Source organism: Gopherus evgoodei, chromosome 6, assembly GCF_007399415.2.
Source record: "Gopherus evgoodei ecotype Sinaloan lineage chromosome 6, rGopEvg1_v1.p, whole genome shotgun sequence".
NCBI lineage: Eukaryota > Metazoa > Chordata > Testudines > Testudinidae > Gopherus > Gopherus evgoodei.
In genome coordinates, this window is record NC_044327.1 from 24,247,625 (window position 1) to 24,271,394 (window position 23,770).

Genomic DNA, 23,770 nt, shown 5'->3' on the forward strand with positions numbered 1-23,770 from the left:
AGGTCCCCTCCAGTCCTATGATTCAAGTGGTCATCTAGTCCAGTCCCCTGCCCTCACTTGAAAGCTTATATGAAGTCTGATTCTTGAGAATACAGCAAGCCTTAGGAAGACTGTCCAAGAGTATACTTTCTATAGTCTTGCTTTTTCTAGCCTGTATAGCTGAACATTATGTGCCCAAGAATTACTATTCCAGTCATGGATGTGCTAATTGTTTTCTTCCCTGCTGGCTTATATTAACTTTTCAAGGGACCTTGAAATTTGAGAATCCAATCTCATGTGCCACCAGGGTTAGAAATATATACTATCTACCGCTACGATGTATGGATTCCCAGGTTTCCAGGGATACAGATAATTCATTTTGAAATCTTAATAGGTAAAAAGTCACAGCACCTTTAAAAATGAGGATATTAAAAAGTTACCAGAACCCCACCATCCCTACCAGGATTTGTGACCAATCTCTTCATGAGCCACAAGGTGAGAGAGATTCTGCTTTATAATAGAAAGCCAAGACTCCCAGTATTTAAATTGTTTTTTTTTAATTATCTGTCTTTTTCATTTTGAGTAACAGGTGTTCACTGTTAAATAAAAAAATCAAGATTGTGGCAATAAGTGTTATATGTAATATAGACAGCAATATTTGTCTACATAAATTAAGGCATAAAGACACAATGAATGTCTGTCTGAAACACATATGCAGAATATTCTAAGTATTACAGATACAATTATGTTGAGAACTTTAAGGCTGCAGAGTCAAACACTCAAATGTTCAGAAATGCCAGATTTAAGTTTACCTGTGCAACCTTCATTCTTCCCCCTTATGCGTATGCATGACGATACAGTCTTTAATTATATGATCGCATACTATATTTTTCCTTTCAGTGCTTAAAAAAAATTACACTGGTCCTGAAATATCTTATGGGTTCATCTGAAGTTCTATTAAGGATCCCCATTTGGTTGAACCACATTTTGGCCTCATTAAACAGTGCTTTCCCAACCCATGTAAACTAAACCACAGCGATTTTTACTGTATATCCATAACCTAGTGTTGCACTAATCGCAGCACCCATCAACATATAGAGTTAATTAAGAGAGAGCATTGTGCTCCCACCCTCAAAAAATCACTTAAGTTGCTTTAAACAAGTTACTCAAGTATACTCAGCATAGAAGCATGTTAACTGTGATAGGTACTCTTGAAATACAGTATGTTAAATGACTATGGAGCCAAAATTTCAGTTGAGTCAATGGGATTAAGGCCCTCTGAAAATTTTACCCTTTTGCTTGTGTGTTTTTCCTGAGCCTGCACTCTTGCTGCCTTCAACCTCATGTGTATATATATTTTTAAATGAGCCTTATTCTTATAAAGTGCAATTTTGTAACCAAAGTGCACAAAAAGTCAAACCACTCAGCCTTAAATACTGTGATATAGACAGTTAATATTACTCTAAATACTAACATGAAAGATGAACAAGATTAAGTCTAGATTTGCTGTAATCTTATTTATGAAGCCAAATATTCTTTGTAGTCTTTGGTGATTAGTTTACATTCATGTCACGTCACAGGAATTAATTAGCTCTGTTTCTAGGGAAACAGCTCAATGCAATGATAATGTGAAGACTGTCAGGAATCATGTGCACATAAATGTGCAGTGTTTAAACAGTCCTGCTCTGCTGTGCAGTTTATACCACAAAGGGTTTTGAGGCAGGTAACTCTGAATACTCAGAGAACAAAAAAAGTAAACACTGATTAGCTAGTGTTCTATAAAAACAGCCAATATTTTGCAGTGACCCACTAGGAAAAGTCTTGTCTGGATTTCACAGAGCTGAGTTACTATAAATCCATTATTGTACATGAAGACTAAATGGGTTTTCAAAAATAGCAGGCCACTTAGTTCTGTCTCCAGACCTCAAGCACTTGCCATGTGAATACCACAAAACAGAATGTCCTCTTGATGATAAAATTAAACCTAAAACGCCTCTGCTTTCCTATGAAACGTGTTAAGAGTGAAAGTGTCATTAGAGCTTGCAAGCAGCCTGTAACTATATACAATTCCTATGTAATTGGAGAAAAAGAAAATTGAGTAATTGATATAGTGTATATCCTGAAAAAAACTGAACAAGTTGTTCCCTAATGAAGTTGCCTGGTAGAAAATCCATCATTTAGAATGGATTGGAGCATACAATCTTAAGACTCTCATTGCTTACTAACTTTGACTGCCCTCTCCCCGCCCCAAAAAAGCCTCCTTTTCGACTGAAAATTCTCATCTTGCCTCAGAAATTTTTTTGTTTTGTTTTTTGAAGCAGATTGATCAAGGTGATTTTTAGAGTACAGAAAACACAACATTTCAGACTTTAAAAACAAGCACTTTTCTGGAAACTAACTCAAACAGCTGCTATTTGTGTTCAAACTTCAGGCATTTATAAGAACTTCTACATAGCCTTGTTCTGACAATTTTCCTTTAAAAATATTTAAGCTGTTTAGTCTTTCTTTCTGAAATAAAGTTGTTGTTCATCATTGTCTGAATAAGTCAGCTTGTTCTGAGACTCCTAGAGAGATGCTTATTTTCCTAGAAGATCTAACTTCCCTGGAAGACTGTTCTCTAGCAAATCTTCTAAAAACACACAATATTCTCATCTGAAAAACACTCTCTGCTAAATGAAAGCCCCTAATCCCTTCCCACTCACTTCCTCACAATGCCATACCCAATTCTTTTAACAGAAGACTATGCATGGCCATATGTCTCAAACTGAGATGTACGCATATCAAGCGAACAATTCCTTTCTACCCTAACCCACTTTCCAACACCGTGCTACATTTCAATATGAAAAAAATCATCCTGAAGTGTGCATAGCTTCTGTATTAGGATACTGAGAAGTTGGGAAGGAAAGAACTACTATTGTCGCGGTGCATAACTGAGCAGAAAAGATAAGCACAGCCTCATGGGAAATACTAGACTATAAAACATGGGGCTGCAGTACCTAGCATTTAAAATTTAAGACTTGCTAGGGAAGTTTGATTTCTTAAAACCATAAATTTTGCAGAGATTTATAATGGCTTTTTGCACTCTCCAGCATAAATCATCATCCCAGGACTCAAAAGCTTAGGCTTGTGTGTGCTAAGATGTGCTTTTTTAAAAAAAGGGCATTCCAAAAATGTTTTCCTTAACTGTTTTACCAACGCTACGTTACTAAAACATTTTTTAAAAGTTTACTTTTCTGCAACTGTGACTTGATTACAGTTTCAAGCATCTATATGGGAAACAAATATTTAATAATGCGCTCTTCAGTCTAGCTGGGAAAGGTGTAACACAATCCAATGGCTGGAAGGTGAAGATCGACAAATTCAGACTGTAAAACGATATAAATTTTTGACAGTGTGGGTAATTAACCACTGGAAATTTTAGCAAGGGTCATGGTGGATTCTCCATCACTGATTACGTTCTAAAATAAAAATTGGATGTTTCACTAAGAGATGATGTACAAATTATCCTGGCAAACTTCTATGGCCTGAGTTTATACAAGCAGTCAGACTAGATGATCACAATGGTCCCTTCTGGACTCAGAATCTAATCTATGAATCCACTTGCTGTCTGACTTTTTTTGCATTTCATTGGACAGTTTCTATCCACTTTTAATATTTGCACACCAGCCTAGTGCTGAAATATTTAGGTTGCAAATGCTGCAGGATGATGACTGGGACAAGACAACTCTAGCCTTATGTTAGATGTAGTATATAACAATACAAAAAGGTGCAATTTTGGGGAGGGCAGAGATACTTGATGTTTAAGTAACGCAAAGAGACCCTGACACAGACAACTTAGTTGTGTGGAACAGTGATTAAGTTTATTCTCAGCCAACCACTTTTTCAGCATCCCAGAAAGGCTGAGAATGAACATAATGTTTTCAGCCCTTAACGAACACTCCACAAATCAAGCTTAGAACTTAGTTACCAATGCTTTTTACTGTGATTAGTTTAGCTGCGCTTATAGTCTACTAAATATTTTTTTAATCACAAGCACTCTGATTAAATCATAAGCACTTCTCTACCTTTTTAAAAACGTGTCTTTTATGTAAGACAAAGTTGATTTGGCGGTGAAGATTTAAGTTGAGATCTTCACTTCTGCACAAAAAGGAGGAGAGAATATTTATGGCAGAGGTTCCCAAACTCTGTGTGGCATGCCCCCCCCCACCCCCAGGGGGATGCAGAGGAAAATCCAGGGGGGATAATCGGGCCCAGGCCAGCCCTCACAGGGGGGTGGAGAGGGAATGCCAGCCAGTGTCACTCCAGTCCTAGCACCCTGCCCCCACAGCTCCACACCCACATTTTCAGCTCTACTCCCAGCCCCAGTTTCTGCCATCTTACCCCTGGCCACATCCCCCACCCCCAAGGCACGACCCTGCTCCCACCCCAGGGGCAGGGGTCGCAGACAGGGGTAAGGAGGGGGTGTGATCCTGAAAAGTTTGGGTACCATTGATCTAGGAATAAGGGATTTCAGATGTACATATGGACAGAGTCAGAATATTGGATGGTCTTCAGTCTTTGTGCAGAGTGGGTGGAGATATGGAGGCAACAATTACAGTTGGCATTGGCACATTAATGCTTTTTTCCCATATTTTAATTTTGAATGTTAAACATTCTGTCCAAATTTGTGGTTGGAATATTTTGACCATGCTGTCTTCATTGGGAAATGTCTTTAAAGAGGTAAAGGGCCACGACTATCTTAGTAAAGCACATGGTATAAAGATAATCCAAGTAGTAACTAAAGGAAACTTATCCTCTTCAGATTCTTGAAAAATAAGTCAAGTTCCAGTTTGACTGACAATACTCTAAAGCCTTCCAGACAGGAGCATTGCTGTTGCATGAGCTCTGAGAGACCCTGTCTCTCATTCAGTGCATCTAAAAATTCTTAACAGTGGGTAAACTTAATTTATTCATCTACTTCAGTAAGAGGTAAACAAAGAGAAGCACCCAAATTCTGACTATGTATTCAAGACATCTAAGCTTCTTGGTTTGAAAAACTGAGTTAGAGAAATCTCATGGGGGGAGGGGAGGGCTAAAGATTTCTACAGCTTTTTACGTCCTTCCAGTCAGTACAAAACCACCATTGTTTCTCATGAGTCAGATATATCCACCAGGAACTACAGATGCCAGTGAGAATAAGTATTTTGAACCTCAAAGTTTAAATTTTGGGCAGAACATAAAGTTATTTTAATCTGGGGTCTTGCCTTAGATTTTTCCCAAAGTAATTGAAGTTATGAATGTTTCCATTCATGTCAAAGTATGGGTTAAGTGAACAATAAAAGTGTGAACTTTCCACTCTCAAAATTCATCTTGAGTAACCGTATTTCTTTAATATCACCTGTTTAGCTAATATTCTGCATTAGGCACCAGATTTTTCAAACTAAAGAGATGCTCTATTTGTTAAAGTATAAGTTACAATACCTTTCTATTGCCACATTATGTATTAAACTCCTGCTAAAGTCAGGATGAATATTTTTATGATTCCCTTAATCAAGTTTCAATCTGACCAGCACATCACCTGTATCAAGAATGAGAATGTCTTGGCAAACCGCACTGTTGTATATCTTTGTCTATGCATCACACTTACATACTCTTTTTCTGAAATGTTTCTATGCTTGTAGTGAGGAAGTCATATACATTACCATCCTGCATTCTCCAACAAGTTCCGCACGATGGCCTGAGGTACCGAGCAGTTGTAATAACCCATGCCAATGTAGGACCTCCAGATTTTGTTCTTGTTTGCAATATTGTGTAGAGTTTCAAGGATTTCATTTTCACCTGATTGAAAAGAAAATGTTATAGCATAAAATGTTATATAGGAACAAATGTTAATTGTTTTGACTCAACTGCCATGCTTGACTTGGTGCAGAAATGAGCAGTTGTCAACAGTTTTAGAACAAACTAAGGGAAGAGACAGTAGTAAGTGAGGTATTAATCTAGTAAAATATTTAGGGAGAATTTAAGTCTACCAGATCAAAATATTTCCCAACAAGCAACAGATTTGAGTAACATTGATATTATACATTAACTTCCATTTCTCCTCCTCCCTTATAGGTTGCCTTTGTGAATAGTTACATCCCACTAATCTCTTAACATGAAAGTTTTAAGTTTCAGGAAACTATTCTTTTCTTGCTTTAGTCCTACAATACTAATACAGTGTAAGTTAATTAAACAAAGTAAATGCCACTACCAAAGGATAAACCATTGCCTAAATCTTCATAAGATTCCAAACATTTTCCGTACTACAGAGGGAGAAGGTTGGGGATTTTCAAACCCCACATGCTTTCTGGGGTAGTTGCATATGCATGAATACAGGCACTCTAGGAAGGGACCTTTACTCAGCTGGAACTGGCAGAATCAACAACTAGATGAAGCTATACATCACTTATAATTAAGGTTTAGTGAACAGGTCATAAATAGATCTCAAACTTTCCCAGCTTCCTACCCAGGAAGGTGCCTAAACATCAGAGGCTAGAATATTAAGGAACTTTATATTTTACCTTATTCTCAGTAATATGCCATGTGCAGTGGTAATACAAATGATTTCTCCCTTCAGTTCTGATGCAGTTTATTCCCGAAGGAATTATAGAACATAAAACTAGGCAAACCAGGTCAGTTTTATAGTAGAGTAGGCTTTGGAATAGACCTCTCCATCTACGGGACAGCTTACTGGGCCATTGGCAGAAGACACATCGCAACTCTCACTAATCACAAACATGATAACAAAAATGTTAAAGTTGTGGTGCAGATGAGTAATTGGTTCCCACCACCACCATTGTAATCGTAAAGTCACATTCACTGCAACTGGTTCCCATAGGTTAATGGCTTGAGGGATGCCTCTGCTTGGGAAATTGTTTCCCCCAACTATTTCAGACAAGATTGATCAGATCTGAATGGGATGGACCACTGCCACGGTGCCATGTCTGACTGGAAATTTCACACATGGTGACATGTCACAGTGTCTTCTGCTTTGTGTGGCTATGGCCAAGGGGCAATTTATGTGCAAGAAGTAGAGCATTTGTTCAATGCAGTCACAGAATGTAGTGGCCTGATATTGTCTTGTGACAGTATTTGTTTTGAGGCCAGCCTCCACACATGACATCAACTCTTTTCACAGACCAAGCTGTATCATACCTGATGACCATACTCACTGCTCTGCACTGTATCTGAACTGGTGATCTAAGCGTGTGCATTTTTTCTCCCCTTTCCCCTCCCCCTGTATCACTACCAATACCTTGAGCAATCCCTTCCTTGCAAATACCCTCTTCAAGTGCATGGGTTTATCCGGCCCTGAGTAACATTTCCTTTCTGATAAGAAGAGAGCAACTTAAACTTTAAAACCAAAAGAGATCATTGTGATCACCTAGTCTGACTTCCTGCACATTGCAAGCCACTGAACTTCATGCACTCACTCCTATATTAGGCCCATAATCTCTGACTGAGTTACTGAAGTTCTCAAATCAGGATTTAAAGACTTCAAGTTACAGAAAATTCACCTTTTGCTCTAGTTCAAACTAACAAGTGATCTATGCTCCATGCTGGACAGAGAGGCAAAAAAACCCAGGGCCTCTCCCAATCTGACTTGGGGGGCAGAGGGTTCCTTCCTGACACCAAATATGGTAATCAATTAGACAGAGCATGTGGGCAAGATCACTCCCTCTGCCCCCAGCCAGACACCTTGGAAAGAATTCTCTTTAACTCAGAACCCTCCCCATCTAGCATCCCATCACTGACCATTGGAGGTATTTGCTACTAGCAGTCACAGATGAGCTATGTGCCATCACAGGCAACCTCATCACAACACATCTTCCATAATCTTAGCAAGCTCAGTCTTGAAATGAGTTAGGTTTTTTGCCCCCACTGCTCCCCTTGGGAGGTTGTTCCAGAATTTCACTCCTTTAATGGTTAGAAATCTTCATCTAATTTCAAGCCTAAACTTGTTGATGGCCAGTTTAAATCCATTTATTCTTGTGCCATCATTGACCCTTAATGTAAATAACTTCTCTGCCTCTCCAGTGTTCATCCCTCTGGTGTATTTCAAGAGCAGCCATATCTCCTGTCACCCGTTGTTTAGCTAGGCTAAACAAGCCAAGCTCCTTAAGTCTTCTCTCATAAGATAGGTTCTCCATTCCTGTGAGCATCCTAGCAGCTCTTCTCTGCACTTGGTCCAATTTGAATTAATCTTTCTTAAACGTGGAGACCAGAATTGCATACACTATTCCAGATGAGGTCTTACTAGTGCCTCGTATAATGCTATTAACCTTTCTCTTTCTCCCCTGGAAATACCTCGCCTGCTGCATCCTAGTACTGCATTAGCTTTTTTCATGGCCGTACCACATTGGTGGCTCAATCATCCTGTGATTATCCAGATCTTTCTCCCCCTCTGTCACTTCTGATATGTTCCCAGCTTATAGCAAAAATTCTTGTTGTTAGTCTCTAAGTGCATTCTGCACTATTAAATTTCTATTATTACAGTTTTCAAGGTCCTCCAGATCTTCTTGGGCCTCCTCCATATTGGCAATACCTCCCAACTTTGTCATCTGCAAACTTTATTAATATTCCCCCATTTCGTGCCAAGGTCATAATGAAAATGTTAAACAAGATTGGTCCCAAGACTGATCCCCTGAGGAACTCCTCCTTTGGTTACCTTCCTCCAGCCTGAGAGTATGACCCATTGTAGTCTCCCCTTTAATAAGGTTACCAGATAGCAACTGTGAAAAAATGGGAGGGGTGTGTGTATAATAGGCACCTATATAAGAAAGTCCCCAAAAACAGGAATGTCCCTTTAAATATGGGACATCTGGTCACCCTATCCTTTACCCAATTCCTTACCCATCTTTCAATTCTCATATTAATCCTCATCTTCAATTTAATAATTTCCTATGTGGAACTATATCAAATACCTTACTGAAATCCAGGTAGATTGGAAATACTGCATTTCCTTTTCTAAAAATTGATTCTCTTCACAAAAAAAGATCAAGTCAATTGTGCCAGACTAACTATGTTGTGATTTATCCCAATTTTTCTATATTCTGAACTACTTTCTCTTTCAAAATTTGTTCCAAGACCTTGCATACAATTGAGGTCAAGCTAAGGGGCCTGGAGTTTCTTGGATCATTGCCCCCCAACCCTTCTTAAAAATAGGTACTATATTAGCAATTTGCCAGTCAGAGGTAACAGCCCCCAAGTTGACAGATTAATTTAAAATCCTTGCTATTGGTCTTGCAATTTCATGTGCCAGTTCATTTAATATTCTTGGATGGAGATTACCTGGGCCCCCTGACTTGGTTCCATTAAGCTGTTTGAGTTTGACTTCTACCTCAGATATAGTAATTCCTACTTCCATATTTTCATTCCTATTAGCCACCTGAAGCTATCCTTAAGTTCCTTATTATCTTTATTAAAAACAGAAGCAAAGTATTCATTTAGATGTTGTGCCATGCCTAGGTTATCTTTAATCACCACTCCATGCTCAGCGCTGAACAGTCCCACTTCTTTCGTTGTTTTCTCTTTATTTATATGGCAGAGGTGGCCAAACCACAGCTCTTTTACAGTTAGAGTATGGCTCACAGAGCCACCCATATTCCTTCCCCTCCCCCACCCAAGTCTCCACCTACCAGACTGGGGGTGGAAGCAGCAGGGTGGTGGGGCTAGGGACTTCTCAGAGCTTCAGTCCTGCAGGGTGTGCCTGCTGGGGCTTCAATAAGAGCAGGGCTGAAGCCTTGAGCCCCAGCAGGTGCCTTCCACGGGGCTGAAGCCTTGCTCACAAACCCAGCTCACAAACTTCTGACAATTGTCATATTCAGCTCCCAGGGTAAGTAAACTTGGCCACCCCGTTATAGGACTAAACCAGCTTTACTACTGCAAGGTCCAATTCTGCTTGGCTTTTGGCAGTTCTCCTCACTTTTTCTCTATACTTTCTGATCGCCAAGAGGTAACTTTCCTTGCAGATCCATCCCATCTTCCATTCCTTGTAGGCTCGCTCTTAATCCATTTGAGATGTTTGCTCATCCAGCTTGTTCTGCAACCTTTCCCTATGAATTTTTCCCCCCTTGCTTAGGGTGCAGGCTTCAGATAAAGTCAAAGTTGCAGAAACTAAGTAATTCCAAGCCTCTTCCACATTCAGATCCTTCAGTCCAGTCCACTTCCCTTAATTCTTCCAGGTCTGCCCTTTTGACATGGACCCTATTTGCAGACTTATTTTTATTTATCCTTCTATTAGTTTAAACCAAATTAAAACATGATCACTCAAATCAAGGTTGTCCTCTACAACCATTTCTTCTATGTGGCCCTAGTTATTTGCCAATACTAGATCTAAAATGGCATCACCTTTTGTTGGTTCAGTGACTATTTGATGAAGAAAACTGCCAGCTATGACATTCAAGAATACCTGGGGCCTACTATTATTAATAGTATTTGTCCTCCAATCTACATTTGGTTAAACTGAAGTCTGCTGGGAATTGTGTTATTATGGGATTTTTTCATTAAAAAAAAAAAAAACTGAAGAGGTTTCTATTCACATCAAAATCTAATTCTGGCAGACTCTATTTTGTTACCCAGACGCCTTATGTTGGTGTACGGACATCTTACTAGTTTCTTGCGAGTTTCCTTGCTCGATTAGGTACAGTCATTCTGCTGCCAATATCACCTACCTGACCCTTACTGTCAGCGGTCTTTTCTCTTGGATGTCTATTCTTCTAGTTTCGGTTCCTTTCTCCATTGCTGTATCCTCTTACTTGATTTTCCTCCTGCAAGTATTTAGAAGCAGGAATGATGATGACATGAGCATCTCTCAGTGTTCCCAGAATTCCTAGTTTTAAAGCTCTTTTAATCCGTTGTGCCAATTTCCCTTCCTAATCAGGTGGAGTCCATCCCATAAGAACGGTCCTCTGTCCACGAATGCCTCTCAATGGTCAAAGATCTCAAATCTCTCCTTCATAGACCATTGCCTAAGCCATCTGTTGATCATCATTTTGTCTTCCCTTCACTCCCCTCTTCTAGGGAGAGGCTGAATCCCAGTGAAGATCACCCGAGCTTCCATTTCTTTAAGCATCTCCCCCAGCCTGGCATAGCCTCCCTTGATGCATTCCAGCAAGAATCCATCAGTATTATTTGTTCCAACATGAAGAAAAAATCAGTTGATTCTTTCCTGCTCCTGCAGGATGCTCTTCAGACTCAGGTCTACATCCTGTATCTTAGCTCCTGGCAACCAGCAAACACTCCTGTTCTCCAGCTCCACTCTAGTGACAGGCCACTTATCTGCCCTTCTTAGTAGGGAGTCCCGTTACACAAACCTTACTCTTCCTGGTGTTTGGTGCAAGTCTCCAGCTGTCAGTCTTCTGTTTTCACTTGCAGTCTTCTGTGAGTCATCCTCTATTGTTCTGGGACTCCACATCTCAAGGAATATAAACGTGTACTGAGGCCATTACTCCTTGATGGAAGACTTGTGCTCCAGAATACAGACTCTTTTAAAAATAATATGGTTTCTAGTCCTCTAGGTGGTCAAGAGAACTTTGAAAATATGAACCCTCTTTAAAAGCAGTCATCATCTTAATTAGGTCTAAATCAGCCTACAGTAGTGGATCTGGGTGCCAATTTTTGAAACCCACTAACAATTTAAGAGTCAATATTGCTAACTCTTACACTGCAGACTTTTTAGGAGAAGCCACCCACTAATATGCTAATTTTACAATCCCAAATTGTCTAAAATTGCCAAAATCCATAAAGATTTCCTTCCCAACTATCAATCTTCAGTTTCTCCATTCCGCCTCTCAATTTCTCATGCCATTATGTCCTGTCAATGTTTTTTTTTTTATGGCATATCAAGAACTATCTGGCTTCAGATGCTACTACTGCCTTAGTATCCCTTCTCCAGTTAATCAGACTTCATAATGTGGGCATAATGGGGGTAGTTCTCCCCCTTCTAGAAGTCTCGTTTATTAACAACATTCAAAACACCACAATTCTTCCACTCAGCCTCTAGTCGCAGAGTTCTTATGCCTGTTCCTGCTGAACCTTCACTCCAAGCAAACTTGCTCCTCCTAGCCTTCTGCTTCAGAACTAAGGAGAGCTTCAGCATAAAGCAGTGGTTTTCAAAAAAAAAAAAAAAATTTCTGATAATCCAGTTGAAGAAAACTGTTGATACCCACTACCCAATGGAGCCGGGGATAAGGGGTTCTGAGTGTGGGAAGGGCTCAGGGTTGGGGTGAAGGCTATGGGGTGAGGCTGGGAATGATGGGTTCATGGTGTGGGAGGGAGCTCTGGGCTGGGGATGAGGGGTTTGGGGTGCAGGAAGGGGTCAAGACTCTGGGCTGGGGGTGCAGGCTCTGAGGTGGGGTCAAGGGATTTGGGGTGCAGGAAGGAGCTCCAGTAGGGGGGTGCTCAGGATTGGGGCAGGGAATTGCGGCACAGGCTTACCTCAGGCAGCTCCTGGTCAGCGGTGCAGTGGGGGTGCTAAGGCAGGCTTCCTGCCTGTTCTGGCACCGCAGATAATGCTGCACGCTGGATGCAGCCAGCAGCAGGTCCACCTCCTCGGTGAAGGCATGCAAGCAGCTCCATGCATCATCACCACCCTGTTCCCATTAGCAGGCTCCCAGCTAATGGGAGTGCAGAGTCAGTGCTTGGGGAAGGGGCAACACACAGAGCCCTACTGGCCTCCCTGCCTAGGAGCCAGACCTGCTGCTGGCCGCTTCCGGGGCACAGCACAGTGTCAGAACAGGTAGGCACTAGCCTGCCTTAGCTGGGCAGCACCACCGATGGACTTCTAACCAGAGCTCTAGATCTTTTATATCCTGCAGCAAGCCTGATTCCTAGTCACATGTTCCCATTACATGTTCCTGAACTGAAATGTAAACTAGTTGCAGGTAAGGCTGAAACCTAGACTCTCTTAATATGTCGGTTCACCCTATGAGTGGCAAAAACTAAATTTAAGAGATCACTGCAGTAACCTTATTTTGTTTCTATAAATTTTAAAATGGAGAATTTCCACTTTGCTACCCCCGAGTGCTGCCAAAGCCAGGGATCTTGTTGCAGAATAGGGGTCCAATTTGCCCCTGAATACTCAGGCCTCGAAAACAAATTGCATTTCTGCATATTACTCTTCTCTGAAGACAGGTTGTATGAACAAGACTAGTGACATTGGTCACAATATAGAACATTTGTTGATCACAGATTTTTAACTTTTCCTCTCTAGGTTGTGAAATAAGAAAGCATCATACTAAACTAGACAAAATAAAATTGATAAATGAATACAGATTAAGAAACATGTGGAAGTCAGCCAGCACACTCAACCTCCTGCTGCCAGTTTTCTAGGACAACACAGATTAAATGCTTAATCTTCGCTCTCTCCACTGAAAATAGTCCAGTAATCCTTCAAGTATCTTAGCTGACAAATCTTTTCTTGCTGAATAAATAAATGCAGTTGACCTGGGTATGGAAATAGTATGGTGGGCCATGAATTCAAACAATGGGAAATAACAGAAGGCACAAATGAAAAAGTTTTGTGCTCTAATGAATTGGAGAATATATGCAAATATGTTTGAAGGAGATGGGATTAATTGAGGAAAAGAATGGCAACTTCAACAGAGGTCTTTTGAAGAGCTCCTCAATCTGATTTTCAATTAACATAGTAGTTACTATTTCCTCCAAATCATATTTTAATGTTTCTTCATCCCAGAGAGGAACGCTTACAGTATATGTGGGTACAAAGTTTTAAGAAACATCTAGTACACAGGCATTTTTTATATGTAAACATGTTGACATAGCAAATGAGTTACTCATGTGTTTAAACCACACTATTAGAACAAGGAATCAATTACACAATCTAAGTCCTCTTCTGCTTTTTAGTTGGGCTTCTGGAGTGCCTGAAATTTCCAGTTCCCAAGCACAAACCTAAACTAAATCTGAACTGTCTAGGTTTTTAAGTGTCACCGTTTAACAGAAAGTAGCATGCAATAGTCAATTGTATTCCGCTAAAGTTTACTTTTCAAGAATCTCTTTTTCAGTATAATAGAAAAGATAAAATAGGGTAACAGCTGACCAGTCTCCAGTTAACTAAACAAGATGTTAGCAAAGGAGATATTAAGAAAATATTTTCAACAGTTGCCTGCCTGCCTCCCTCAGACAGCGAGTAGAAAGTAGTATGATCACTAAGACCTGGTCTACACTGGGGGAGCGGGGGGTAAATCAACTCAAGATACGCAACTTCAGTTACAAGAATAGCTTAGCTGAAGTCAACATATCTTAGGTCAACTTACCTTGCGTCCTCACGGCATGGAGTCGACTGCTGCCGCACCCCTGTCAACTCCGCTTCCGCCTCTCGCTGCAGTGTAGTACAGGAGTCGAGGGCAGAGTGATCAGGGATCGATGTAGATGCGATAAATCGATCCCCAATAGATAGATCACTACCTGCAATCTGGCGGGTAGTGCAGGCGTACCCTAACTCATACTCACGATTGGGAGACCCATTACAAATTAATTATAAAATTAGGACGTGAGCACATTATAGAAAGGATAATGCATCAAAATGTACTTTAGTTTATTTTGACAACAGTAGTTTAGTATTTAATTATTTATGATTACTTACAATGTATCAGTAAATGTAGTGAAGCATATTCAGTAAGTCTTAGCAGATACTGTACTGATATTTTCTATTATTATTAAGTCTTTGAGAAGTGGGGAGAGACTGCCTTGTATGTGAGTTATTTTAAGAATTATACATTAGTGAGGTTCTACTTCAGTTCATTTACAGTTTTAAAATGATCTGACAAGTTTCGTGAAAACACAAGTTACAAATATGTTTTGACTTTTGATAAAGAGACATTCCAATCCTAGAATATACTGACTAGCTATGTCACCATTAGGGAGATATTAAACTATCCCTACTTATGCAAACCATGAAGATAGTGAGGAGAAGTTTAAGATCACCCAGTCTTTTTGAGAGGTGGGTAAAAGTTATTTAAAATAAAATACACCAATGCATCAAAGATTTAAATGAAAGACTTTTCATCCTATTGTGCAATTCCTGGCTAGAAGTAGTCTTTTCAGGCTATAGTATTTCTGGCTGTTCATTCTGGCTGCTGCTTCTGTTCTGTGATGTCATCTCAAAACTAACCAGATTGAACTGGCCAGGAACCGTACAAAACATAAGCTGCAGGGCCTAAAGTTTACACTTAAAATTACAATTTGAGCAATATTAAAAGAGAGCAAGAGGAATCAAAATAATTTGTCCAACTTGCTAATATGTTAAACACTAACATAAGCTAAAAATATCAGAGGGTAGCTGTTAGTCTGACTCTGTAAAAAGTGAGAGTCCAGTGGCACCTTACAGACTAACAGATGTATTGAAGCATAATATGCATCTGACAAAGCGGCTAGTCATCCACAAAAGCTTATGCTCCAATACCTCTGTTAGTCTGTAAGGTGCCACAGGACTCTTCGTCACTTTTTACATAAGCTAAAAGGTGATACTGATGTAGTGATTTTCAGGATGGTAGGCAGCTCTTAAACTTTATGTTTTAGTGCAATTATTTAGTCAATAAGACTTAAAACATTTTTTAGCACCAGTGTGTTTTCCAGGAAGATACTGGCAAACATTTATTATGGTCTTCATGTACTAATGTAATTGTATATTTTTAAAATGTTCCCCTAAAGATTTGAGACCGCCTTAGTTTTAAGGACTTGAAATCCACAAGTTCCCCTACCTGTGAGCTTTGATTTATGACAATAGTAATTTGCTGAATTATACTAGTGCCCATTAATACTATTATAGTTGAGTTTTAGGCTACCATTAAAAGTAACCCCTATATCCAAGTTAAATACCATTTTCAGATGATTAATTCAACTAGAAAAAAATTCTGCTGGGTTGAAATACCGCAAACAGGTTTTCATCTAAATGGGTTCTACATTTAATAAAGTACAAAAGGAACATCTTTGTTTCTCATGATGTGCATACATTTTTAAAAGTGGAATCGGAATTCAGCACATCATTGATTCATACACTAGGATCAATCTAAAAAAAAATCAGACTAAACTTCAAAATTTAAATAGTTATTTTATGTATGGTACAGAGGCCTCCTAGTCTTTTTTTTGTTATTTCATTTAAAGATGCAAATTCTGAGCAACACGCCTCACAGTGTCACTAAGCATAGGAGATAACAATTTTAGAGGTGCAGTTTGCCAATAACTTGTGCTAGAGTGACAGATTTATGAACAGCATTTTTAATCCATATAATAGTGCTTTCAGGGCATGCCAAGGTTTACTGCACTTCAGTTAACTCAAAACACATCTAGAGGTAGTCTCATCCGGCCATAAAAGTTTTCTTATTTGTTTCAGATATTAGAACAACAGGTAATTTTATGCAGCCAACATACTGCTACAACTAGGCACAACATCCCAGATTGAAGAGCAATACAGTATAGTACTGATATGTTTGTTCTTGTTTCTTTGTGTTAAGTCCTGTTGCATTTTAGTGGAAATAGGTAGGGGGTTTGTTACAGTTTTTACACAATTTTAGTCATTAGACTAATTACTGGGATAAAGAAAAGCAAAACTGTAACTCCTCCGCTGAGTTATTTTAATGCTGATTAATCAGACTAGAAACAAGAGGGGCAAGGAGGGGGAGATTTTACACAAAGCTCCTACTGGCGTATAGCGTGAAATGGTCACTTACAAATGTGGTCATCCATCTTCAGGGGCCTTCCCAGGCGGATGCTGGCAGGAACGGTTTTATCCATCAGCTCCTCGATGCTCTGAAAAAGGACATCGGTGTAAGTCCCGTGCGCTGCCCAGCTGCCTGTCTGTGCCCTGCACGGACTCGCACAGTCTCCCCTTTACCGGCTCTCGGGACGCCGCTTAGCGGGACCTTTGTTGAGACCCGTTTCGTTGTTAGCCGAGTCCCAGCGAGCCGCCGCTGTGCGCCTCGCTCAGGCGCTGCCCTGCGGACAGAGGGGGAGGCAGCACCGGGGGGGGCGCGACGGCGAAGGGGTTTTGGGAGCACGGAGGAGCACTGGGGGGCGAGGGAGGGGTGGGGCACAGCGGGCAAGGAGCTGGCAGGGACTTACCGCCAGACCCACAGTTTGCAGCATTTCCCGCTTCTCTTTGTCCCGGGGCCCGATATGCCGCTGGGAGAAGTCATCGTGCCGGGGCAGGAGCTGCTCGATGGACCGGGAGGACCCCGAGGCGGCGGCGCTGGGGTTGGGGGCGCTGCCCCCCGCCGCGCTCTGCTGCCCCCGCCATCCCCATCTGCCCGGCGGCGTCTTCGCCGCCAGGGCGCTGCCCGGGGGCAGGTACAGAGCGGCCCCCCGGCCCACCAGCCGCCCCCACCAGCGGGCACAGGTCTGCATGCCGCCGCCGCGCCCAGCCAACTCCCCCGCCCGCCGCACCTGCCGGGCACTTTGTGGGGAGGCCCCGAGGCGCCCCCGAGCCCCGCGCCAATGGCAGCCCGAGGGGTGGGGCCGCCAGGCCCCGCCCCACACAGCCCGGCCCGCCGGGGCCACCTGCAGCGGCGGCCACTGCGAGCGACAGAGCAAGTGTCCCTTCAGCGGCTCAGTCCGCTTCCCCGCCGCGGAGCCCTTCCCAGCCCCGCTCCCTCCCAGCCCCTTCCCAGTCTCCTCCCCATCCGCCCGCCTTCCATCCCAGCCCTCCCAGTACTCCTCCATCCCCAGCCCGCTTCTCATCCCCAGCCCCTTCCCCACACCTAGAGCCCTTCCCCAGTCTCCTCCATCCCCAGCCTTCCCACCCATAGAGCCGCTCCCAGCCCGCCTCCTCCATCCCCAGCCCTTCCCACCCTAGAGCCTTCCCAGCCCGCCTCTCCATCCCCAGCCCCTTCCCCACCTCCTCCATCCCAGCCCTTCCCACCATAGACCCTTCCCAGCCGCCTTCTCCATCCCCAGCCCCTTCCCAGTCCTCTCATCCCAGCCCATCCCCCTTCCCACCCTAGAGCCCTTCCCCAGCCAGCCTTCTCCATCCCCAGCCCCCTTCCCATCCGCGGAGCCCTTCCCCAGCCCGCTTTCTCCATCCCCAGCCCCACCTGCACAGCCCCCCAGCCCGCCCTCTCCATCCCCAGCCCCTTCCCCAGTCCTCCTCCATCCCCAGCCCCCTTCCCACCCGCGGAGCCCTTCCCCAGCCCGCCCTCTCCATCCCCAGCCCCCTTCCCACCCATAGAGCCCCTTCCCCAGCCCGCCTTCTCCATCCCCAGCCCCCTTCCCACCCATAGAGCCCCTTCCCCAGCCCGCCTTCTCCATCCCCAGCCCCATCCCCCTTCCCACCCATAGAGCCCCTTCCCCAGCCTGCCTTCTCCATCCCAGCCCCTTCCACCCGCAGAGCCTTCCCCAGCCCGCTTCTCCATCCCATTCCCACCATAGAGCCCTTCCCCAGCCTGCCTTCCATCCCATCCCCTTCCCACCCATAGAGCCCCTTCCCCACCTGCCTTCTCATCCCCAGCCCCTTCCCACCCGCAGAGCCCATCCCAGCCGCTTCTCCATCCCCATTCCACCCATAGAGCCCTTCCCAGCGCCCCTCCATCCCCAGCCCCTTCCCACCCATAGAGCCCCTTCCCCAGCCCGCCCTCTCCATCCCCATCCCCCTTCCCACCCATAGAGCCCCTTCCCCAGCCTGCCCTCTCCATCCCCATCCCCCTTCCCACCCATAGAGCCCTTCCCCAGCTCGCCTTCTCCATCCCCATCCCCATCCCCCTTCCCACCCATAGAGCCCCTTCCCAGCACCGCCTCTCCATACCCAGCACCCTATCCCACCCATAGACCCCTTCCCCAGCCGATTCTCCATCCCCAGCCGCTTCCCCAGCCCGCCTTCTCCATCCCCAGCCCCTTTCCCACCCGCGGAGTCCCTTCCCCGCCGCCTCTCCATCCTAGCCCCCTTAAACCCGCGGAGCCCTTCCACAGCCGCCTTCCTCCCTTTCCCACCATAGAGCCCTTCCCAGCCCGCCTTCTCCATCCCAGCCCCCTTCCCACCCATAGAGCCCTTCCCCAGCCCGCCTTCCATCCCCAGCCCATCCCCTTCACCATAGAGCCCTTCCCCAGCCTGCTTCTCCATCCCAGCCCCCTTCCACCGCAGACCCTTCCCCAGCCCGCCTTCTCCATCCCCATTCCCACCCTAGAGCCCCTCCCAGCGCCTTCTCCATCACCATCCCTTCCCACATAGAGCCCTTCACAGCCTGCTCTCCATCCCCAGCCCCCTTCCCACCCGCAGAGCCCTTCCCCAGCCCGCCTTCCCACCCATAGAGCCCCTTCCCCAGCCCGCCCTCTCCATCCCCAGCCCCCTTCCCACCCGCGGAGCCCTTCCGCAGCCCGCCTTCTCCATCCCCATCCCCATCCCCCTTCCCACCCATAGAGCCCCTTCCCCAGCCCGCCCTCTCCATCCCCATCCCCCTTCCCACCCATAGAGCCCCTTCCCAGCCCCCCTTCTCCATCCCCATCCCCATCCCCATCCCACCATAGAGCCCTCCCAGGCCGCCTCTTCCATCCCCAGCATTCCCCACCCATAGAGCCCCTTCACCAGGCCAGCCTTCTCCATCCCCAGCCGCTTCCCCAGCCCGCCTTCTCCATCACACAGCTCTTCCCACCGCGGAGTCCCTTACCAGCCCGCCTTCTCCATCCCTAGCCCCTTCCAACCCGCGGAGCCCTTCCCACAGCCGCCATTATAATCCCAGCCCCCTTCCCACAATGCACAGCCTTCTCAGTCTGCCTCTCATCCCAGCCCCACCTTCCCCAGTGCTCCTCCATCCCCAGTCCCCTTCCACACCCATAGAGCCCCTTCCCAGTCCCCCTTCTCCATCCCCAGTCCCCTTCCCACTCGCACAGCCCCTTCCCCAGCCCCTTCTCTATCCCACACCCTCAGCCTTCCTCCAACCTTCCCAATCACTCCCCTCACAGATGCCTCATCTCTCTCCATCTCCCAAAATCACTCCCCCGTTCCTCCCAGACCCCCTCATTCCCCCTCCCCATCTTCCCAGAATCCCTCATCCCCCTCCTCCATCCTCCCCAAAATCCCTCCTCTCCCAGACCCCCTCATCCCCCCTGTTTCCCCTCCGAGACGCCCCCATCCCCCATCTCTGTCCTCCCCAAATCCCTCTCCCCAGACTCCCACCCCTCCCCCATCCTCCCAGACCGTCTCAACCTCCTCCATTCTCTCTACCCTTTGTCACCCCTAGATGCCATCATCCCCATCTCAGTCCACCCCCTTCCCCATCCCTACCTCCTAGACCACCCCATCTCCCTGCCCTATCCATCCCACTCCCTCCCCGTCCCCCTTCCACTGTCCATCCCACTCCGATACCTCATACCCCATACAACATCCTTCTCCCCATCCCCAGATCCCCTCCTCACCCCTAGACCTCCATCCCCAACCTAGTCAATTCCCAGCCCTCTCCATCCCCACTCCCAGCCCCCCTCAACACTTCTCCCCCCCATCCCTATCAACCCCTATCCCCAGTAATCCCACTTCCCCTGCATTTATGGTCCCCATCTCCCATCTTTCCCCTTCTAGCACCTCAGTCCAGGCTCTTACTGGACTCTTCTCTAGCTCTCACTCTATCTTCCAGCCCCTCCAGCCCCCGCTTCCACTGCCCACATTAAGCCCTCCCTACAGCTCCTTTTCTCCTCATGTTTCCACTGCCTCTCATCCTTCAGTTCTAGATCTCCCTAGCCCAGTCCCACCCCCATTCCTCTGATCCCACCTTCCTATCCCTCTCCTCTCAAGCAACTCAAAAGTTTCAGGTCTATTCAATAACTGTATGGCAAAACAAGGTATGGAAGCATTGGCAAGCCTAACACATCAAGTGTCTGTCACCATTTACATAATATCCTCTTCTAACACACATCACAGTGCCAAAGTGTTAGCTAAATTCAGATCTGAAAGAGGGGGAAGTAGTGGCTGAAGATTAACAGTAACAATATGTTGTACTTCTGTAGCACACTTTTTGTTCCCCACCCCCGCACCCCAAACTATTAAGAAGATAGTGCTACTGTATTTGATTTACAGCCAGAAACTTTGATGGGAAGAGGCTGGCAAGGTTTGTATAAGTGCAAAATACAGTTACTGTTCAGCTGCAGTTCGTTCAACTGAAGAGTAAGGTTTGGGTTTTTTTAAATAAAATGCTGTTTTTTCATAGTAGTGAAATGAGATCAGCCATAAATATAATACTTTTATCAGAAAATCCTCATTGTCTAAATTCAAGTCATGTTTGGCTATGTAGGTGTCCATTTTTTAAATATCTGACTGCCTACCAAGAAACCGAAAGAGTTATCCCGCACACTTAACATCCATCATCTGTATCAACCTTCCCCTACCCCTCCAAAAGACCCCTTTTTCCTCAGACTTTATGATCTGAATAAATTCTGACCCTTTCCATTTAAGAAGATGAAATTGGCGGTATCTGTAAACTTATCTTTTCCTATTTGTAGGCATGGTACAGACTTTGACAATTCTACTCATAAAGTATACTTATCAGAATTGCAAGTGATTTTCGTTAATCTAAAAAGGTAGTCAGGCTATACAATCTTGTATGTGTTGATGATTAGCATTTGAGATACTGGCACAAAGCCAGTTGTGGGAGGGGAGAGGAGTGGAGGAAAAAGAGAAAAGAAATTCACTGTAAACGAAATGCCTATGCCAGATTCTCAATTGGTATAAATTAGCATAACTCCTCTGAAGTCAGTGGAGTGATGCTCTTTTATATCAGCTGAGAATCTGGCCCTTAGGTCTCTAATGTCATCTTCTATCTCTAAGGAAATCTTTAGTTTTAATCTTATTTTGTTTTATTTCACTTAGTAATTGGGGATTCCCCTCCTCATCCTCACTGCAAGCAGCAGCAAGCTTTAATGTAAGTAAACTGGAACATGGATATTTGTCCCACAAATAAGGGAGCAACTATTTCTTTGATGTCAGAACTCTGAAGGCTGTTTGCCAGCACATCTTTCAAAGATGCTCCCAGAATGCAGCATTACATGATATCTCTAATTTTATCATAAATAGTAATTGCATCCCTATATGAAAACTTGCAGTGATTCTTCTTTAGGGCCCTCACCAGGCAAAATAATCAGCCTTCTAGTTCATGCAACCCCATATTGTGGTAGTGCAGTGGAATGGCTTATCTATGATACACATCATCTGCTGAGCAAGGGCATAAAGAAAACAAAGAACCCATGCCTGGGAATTGCAGAGCTGCTTAGAGTGGGAGTTAGAATGTGAATTCTTGTAAATTTCCTGTTATGGATCCACTACATACTTGTATCAGAGGGGTAGCTGTATTAATCTGGATCTGTAAAAGCAGCAAAGAGTCCTGTGGCACCTGATAGACTAACAGACGTTTTGGAGCATGAGCTTTCATGGGTGAAGTGGAGCTCATGCTCCTAAATGTCTGTTAGTCTATAAGGTGCCACAGGACTTTTTGCTGCTTTTACATACTTGTAGTAACCCCTAAATGGGCCACAGTGGGTAGCATATTCAGCCAACTTTCTGGACACCTAAAATGCAGGAGAAGTTTCTGAGGATTGTTTTATGTAGTAGGTCTGACCAACAATCAGGGCTGAAAGGACTCACTCAAAACCATATGTCTGCATTTATTATTATCAATCTGCAAACTCCATTTGTGTTTTGGGAGGGCCATTTTGACTGTAAAACTGTTCTTTGCCTTCACCTTAGCTCCGCAGCATACATAATTATCTGAAAAAGAGGGTCAGGAGGGATAAATTCTTGCACTTAGCAGAAGGTTACCCAGGGAGGGTCATTAAACCTTGATGACCTTCTTTTCAAATACAACCCATTGACCAAAAGAACTGTCTACTGCCCAGGGAAACCTGTTCTACAGGTGGACTAGTGACCAGGGCAGCTTTAGGAAGTGCGGGGCTCAATTCGAACATTTTCGGCGGGGCCTGGCAGGGATGACTTAAAAAAAAAAGTGGGAAAAAAAGCCTTTCATTTCTTTCATATATTATTTACTTTCCATCACTATATAAATAATAAAATTATATATTATGTACATTGCATCATATATGCTGTTGATTGGTTATTAATGACTGCCATTTCACATGTGTGGGTCCCAGTTGCTCCCTGCCCCCTCATTGAAGCAGGTGTGCAGGGTTACTGCCCTGGGAACTGCAGGGCACAAGTGGACATGGGGCTGGCTGGAGGCAGGGCAGGGGCTGACTGGAGGTAAGGTCTGGCTGCAGGCAGGGCAAGGGGTGCGGGGCTGGTTGGAGATAGGGGGTGTGGGACAGGCTGGCTTCAGGCAGGGCCGTGGGGGGATGCAGCAGGGGTTGGCAGGGCTGGAGACAGAGGAGTGTGCGACTGGCTAGCTTCAGGGGGGTGCAGCAGGGGTTGGCTGGAGACAGGGCAGGGTGTGCAGGGCTGGTGCGGGCAGCAGTGTGTGGGGCTGGCTGGCTTTGGGCAGGGCCACAGGGGTATGTGGCAGGGATTGACTGGAGACACAGCAGGGGGTTTGACAGGGACTGGCTGTGGGCACGGGGTGCAGAGCTGACTGCAGGCAGGGGAGCGGGGCTGGTGTGGGCAGGGCAGGGGGTGCAGCAGAGGCAGCTGGAGCCCCAGCCCTTTAAATAGCCCCCAGCTCCCTGCTATGCCGGGCTTTGGGGCTATTTAAAGGGCCCGGGGCTCCCCAGCTTCTACTCCGCCTGGACCTTTTAAACAGCCGCCGGAACCCTGGGGAATGCATGGGGGTGGCCGGGCTCTGGCGGCTATTTAAAGGACCGGGGTGGCAGAGGCAGGCAGCTGGAGCCC

At 44.9% G+C, this 23,770-nt stretch overlaps 1 protein-coding gene across 2 annotated transcripts in view; it reads right to left on the reverse strand.

Moving 5' to 3' along the window:
- GLDC (glycine decarboxylase) overlaps window positions 1–17,361 on the reverse strand; it is a 69,012-nt gene extending 51,651 nt beyond the window's left edge. For both annotated transcript variants that reach the window (XM_030567535.1, XM_030567534.1), the window contains exons 1-3: window positions 17,080–17,361; window positions 16,689–16,767; window positions 5,661–5,796 (exon numbers count right to left, since the gene is read on the reverse strand). In XM_030567535.1, coding sequence (XP_030423395.1) covers window positions 5,661–5,796; window positions 16,689–16,767; window positions 17,080–17,361 — 497 coding nt within the window. The remainder of the gene's footprint in view (window positions 1–5,660; window positions 5,797–16,688; window positions 16,768–17,079) is intronic.
- Between the last annotated feature and the right edge of the window lie 6,409 nt (window positions 17,362–23,770).